Here is a 4,862-nt window from a genome sequence, read left to right on the forward strand (position 1 = left end):
AGAAGAACCCGACCAGAAGACCTATACAACTTTTTTCTTTTTGATTTTTTACCTGGATTACTGAGATGCATCATGGATCACTTGGGTTGTTACCGACATCTGGTGAAAATTTCATGTCATTAGCACCTCTAGTAATATATTTACTGAGAAAAATGGTGATGTGTTCAATACTTATTTTACCCGCTGTATGTTTTGGCCAACTCTAGACAGGAAGTAACACCTTTATTTATCCCATGGAGGTAAATAATCACTGTTATCTGGCAGCAGTGAATTTGATGCATCCAAGCTAATGTTAAACACAGTTAGTAGTGAATAATTTCAACCCTTATCCTGAGAAAGTAGGATAGTGTGCAAAATGTCAATTTTGTCAAACACTGATGTTGAAAATGAGGCTATGTTCAAAGTCACTGAGCTCATGTTGTCAATAACCCCCAGCTACCACCACACCAAATGTTAGTCAGTTTTACATTTATTGAGTTGGCACGAAAAGATTTGTGTTTTAGGTGAGTTAGCTGTGGCAGCCATCTTGAATCGTGTTAAATTAAAGGTCTATCAGTTTTAGATATTTATACAACCTGTCCTGTTAAGTTTATAATCGTGGACAAACCGTCAGCATTCTTGCCTTCATGTTTAACTCTTCAGCGTGTTTAAATTAAACGAAGCTAATGATAAAAAAAAAAAAAAGCAGCGCCGCTGCAAACAGTTGACAATCAAAGGCAATCCGTGTTTCTGCTTCAAACTGACTGTCCGAGGCTTCCGCCCGGTCACGAAGTTTCTCTTTTACCTTACTGAAAACCTCCAGGTCGTCGTCCTCGTCCAAGTCCAACATGTGTCCTGAAATGTCCGCAGGGACCGTGTGTCCACTCATACCTCACTTTCAACCTTTTCCACTTCGACTTAATTCATGGAGAGCACATCAGAAACAAACTTGGAGCAACAGAACTCCTGAGCGCCAGCAGCAGTAGTGTCAACTCCCTCTACTTCCGCTGAAAGACTTTCAAAATAAAAGCACCGTAAGCGACAACTGTCTTTTTTTTTCCTGGTAACTATTTCTTCAAATAGTCATACTGGCTCAGACAAAAAATATTGTGGAGTAACTTTTGATCTATGGAACTTATATACTTAATCAAATATCTTAATTTAAAAACTCTGTCTTTGTGAAAATAACTTGAAATCTCAGCTCAAAATTTTTTTTCTTCATCTAGACCTACCATACCTGCAACAGATGCTACTTTTAAATATGAGTTTACTACTTTTAGTAATCATTTTGCTACCTTTATATTTTAGCTTGACTTTTGCTACCTTTTAAGTTCCTTCAWTTAGTTAGTGTTTCACTGTACCTTTAACTTTCAACTATTTATTATAGCTTTAACCCTCCGTTTTCCTTCGTTTGAGCTTGTGTTCTGATATTTTAATTTTAATAACAGTTTCAACCTTTTCAGCAAATTTAATCAGACATTCACCACTCAGAACGCACGTTGTATTTTCACAAAAAAGGTAGTTGTTCTAGTTTACATCTTCTCTTTATTAATTCTGTAATTTGTAACAAAATATACCATAACCAGGAACTCAGGTTAAACTCAGATGTCCTCATCTACATCCCCTTCTTCAGTCCACTTCACAATTTTGCCAACCCACATCCAAAGATTTTCACATGGGACAAACTTCAACTGAACCAACACGTTTGAAATTGTTTTTAAACAGTTAGAAAATTGTTTATTAAAATTTTTGAATTGACAGTAATATATTTGACAAACAAAGACCGTGCAAATTGTGAAATAAAACATTTTTTCCAGACTTTTAGCAAAGTTAAATGCTTGTAACGAGGGGAAAGTGAGAAAAAAAGAACAGCAAATAGCCCAAAACCTGTAAATAATGCTACACTGCTCATGCCATGTCATGCTCATAAAGATTTTTGAAAAATGTGAGTTGTTAAACAAGGTCTACTTATGTGAACTTTTCCCTCTGTCGGTTTTAATAACTCCAACTATCRTTGAGCCTTTTATTTTGGCACAGCATCAACCTGTTTCCTGTATTTGAGCTGCTTTGATCTTGTGTTCACCTGAATGCGGAAGTTTGATTCGGAACTGTTGGAACTGAAACAATCCCATTAGAACTCTGCTATATTACTGAAGGAAGGAAATAAGGAAGAAATAGAACGAGACACATTTCTGTTTTTTCTGCACATAATGTTACTTGTGTTCAGTGAGGTGGAAACTGAAAATGTGCATTTTTCCTCTCAGTTTAGTGTCACTAATGTGTCCTTTAACACACTGGTTCCCAAATTTTTCAGGTTTTGACCCACAAAATAACAGTAGCACAGACCTGTACCCCCAACTATTTTTGGATGATAAACATTTGTATCAGGTCAACAAAAAATAACAATGCTGTATTTATTATTCTACATTTCTACATTTTAAATATACGAACCTCACTCCTTTGTAACAACTAAAGCAACAATGTAATTAATTCAGAAAATCTTGTCAGGACCCCATCTTGATGTTTCAGGACCCCACTTTGGGTCCCGACCCCAACTTTGGGAACCACTGCGTAAAGCAATTTTAGAACCGGTTCTGATCCGAACGCCTCTTTAAATTTAACAGCTCTTCCAAAAAGCTTAAGTGAAAATATTTTTGCATTGAGTCTGTGCTTCAGCTCTCAAGCATGTTAAAGCTTTGATGTAGTTTTATGTATTTGTCAGAGACAGACTTTACCCCTGTCAGCACACTGCTGCACAGTTAAACTGTGCTGAATCCCAGTTTCAAGTTATCATCAACACAGCAAATGGATCACTTGCAGAAGCTGTGTACACTTGGAACAGTTTTTACATCATGTGATCTGAGCCTTTATTTACTGCAGGGATGCTGGTCTTCACTCAGAGTTCCACTAGATGTCAGTGTTGTTCCAACCATCCAGTAGATCCAGATTCACTGTGGTCCTGATGCCTGGACTTCTCTCTTTCAGTTTGATAAATCTTCCCATCCTCCTGAAAAAAGAAAAACAGGTTAGACTCATTATTATCCATCACAGAAGTTAAATTTTATGTACCATTTTACCACAATAACTTTAACAACATGAGTGACAACATAAACCTCACACACTTCRTTTGGCTCAGTACTTCTTTCTTCCCAGTAGGACAGTGGTCCCCAAACAACGGCCCGCGGGCCACATCCGGCCCGCCTCCACATTTGGTCCGGCCCCCAGAACAATACCAGAGAGCATTTAGTTTTTTTTTCATATATGCGTATTTAAATTTGATTATAAAGTTGGACTTTTGCAATAAAATGTTCCTTAGTTATGAACTATTTTCATTATTAACTATTATTATTTGGTAACTATTTCATACATAAACACGTATAATGTGACATTCTGTTCCACCCTTCTGTGGTCTGTGCCCCTATCTGGCAACCCCCAGAAAAAAATCCTAAACCCGCCCCTCTCAAAGAGAGAATGGAATAAAGGCAAAAAGATTAGGTAAGAGAAAATTTGATTCAGAAGGCAGGGCATTTAAGCTGCAGTGGACAAACGATTATTTTTTTGTTCATCTATCAAGAGGTGGTGGCGGTATTCAAAGAATACAATCTGTGGCGACACTATGAATCCCGTCACAAAGACACGTTTGATAGCTTGCAAGGCCAAATGCGAGCAAACAAACTCTCAAAGCTAAAAGGTGGACTGTTAGCTCAGCAGATACTGTGAAGAACCCAGAGAGGGTTATTTGATTGTGCTTTCTGGAAAACAATACATTTTTACATTTAGGCACTCCTGCAATAGTCACACTTTTTCTGTTACAAACTGACTCCGGCCCCCCACCAGAGAAGGGAAAGGTTAAGTGGCCCTTACAGGAAAAAGTTTGAGTACCCCTGCAGTAGGGGATGGTTGTTTACAGTGTAGCTTCTTAGCTTAGCCTTCTTCACGGTTGAGCTGGCGCACTGCATTTGTCACGACCAAACTTTAGCGATTGGGTAAATCAGATCYAATCGTTTTAAACTTCAACAGAATCCACGCCTCCAGCAAGCAATCGCTTATCAATAGCCAAGGTTCCAGACCCTCTGTTTGAAGTAAAAGAGCTGGTTTTTACCAGGCTTGGTTTTCAGTGTTCTACTGTCATAAAATACCGATTTCATGTTTATTTATTAATCCAAATAATTTAGAAATGATTATTGCAGCTCAGCTTTACATGCCTCAAATGGATTATGGTGGGTGTTCAGGTTACGTCCTCTTCAACTTCCTCATCAAATTCTCCCTCTTCCTCGGCGGTGGTGCCCTGGTACTGCTGATACTCTGACACCAGATTGTTCATGTTGCTCTCAGCCTCGATGAACTCCGTCTCATCCATGCCTTCACCAGTGTACCTGTCACAAATACAGAGCTATCAGAACGGACCAGCACCAGAACACAGCTCTGTGTTTTACTCACCAGTGGAGGAACTACATACACAATGCTACTGCATAAACAGAGTTGCTTCTTCATCACATAAAAAAGGTTAACTTTAACATTTTATTCATGTTTTTGACACAGAACRCATTCAATTTACACTACGAGACAGGAATTTTAATTGGGTGAAGGATATCATGTTACTTCTTATTTCAAAAAACCAACATGTAGGTTTTTTTTTACTTCAATCACCTGTAAGACAATGAAAAAAATGTATGGAACACCAATCTTTCATATCTGATTGCATGACAGCCAGTTTCTTTGAGCTTGTTTGTTTTTATTAAACTAAAAGTTGCACATTTATCAGAGTTTTATGCAGTTAAACTAAGTGACACCTTCCAGAATTTTTTTTTTTTTTTTTTTTTTTTTTTTTTTGTGTGTGTGTGTGTGTGTGTGTGTGTGTGTGTGTGTGTGTGTGTGTGTGT

The 4,862-nt window shown here is 37.9% G+C and overlaps 1 protein-coding gene across 1 annotated transcript in view; it reads right to left on the reverse strand.

The window, feature by feature from the left end:
• snx7 (sorting nexin 7) overlaps positions 1 to 981 on the reverse strand; it is a 17,951-nt gene extending 16,970 nt beyond the window's left edge. Inside the window, exon 1 of the mRNA XM_014023795.1 lies at positions 785 to 981. Within this exon, the coding sequence (XP_013879249.1) occupies positions 785 to 868 (84 nt within the window). The 5' untranslated portion in view covers positions 869 to 981. The remainder of the gene's footprint in view (positions 1 to 784) is intronic.
• Between the last annotated feature and the right edge of the window lie 3,881 nt (positions 982 to 4,862).

This window comes from Austrofundulus limnaeus, unplaced genomic scaffold (genome assembly GCF_001266775.1).
Source record: "Austrofundulus limnaeus strain Quisiro unplaced genomic scaffold, Austrofundulus_limnaeus-1.0 Scaffold390, whole genome shotgun sequence".
In the NCBI taxonomy this organism is placed as follows: Eukaryota; Metazoa; Chordata; class Actinopteri; order Cyprinodontiformes; family Rivulidae; genus Austrofundulus; species Austrofundulus limnaeus.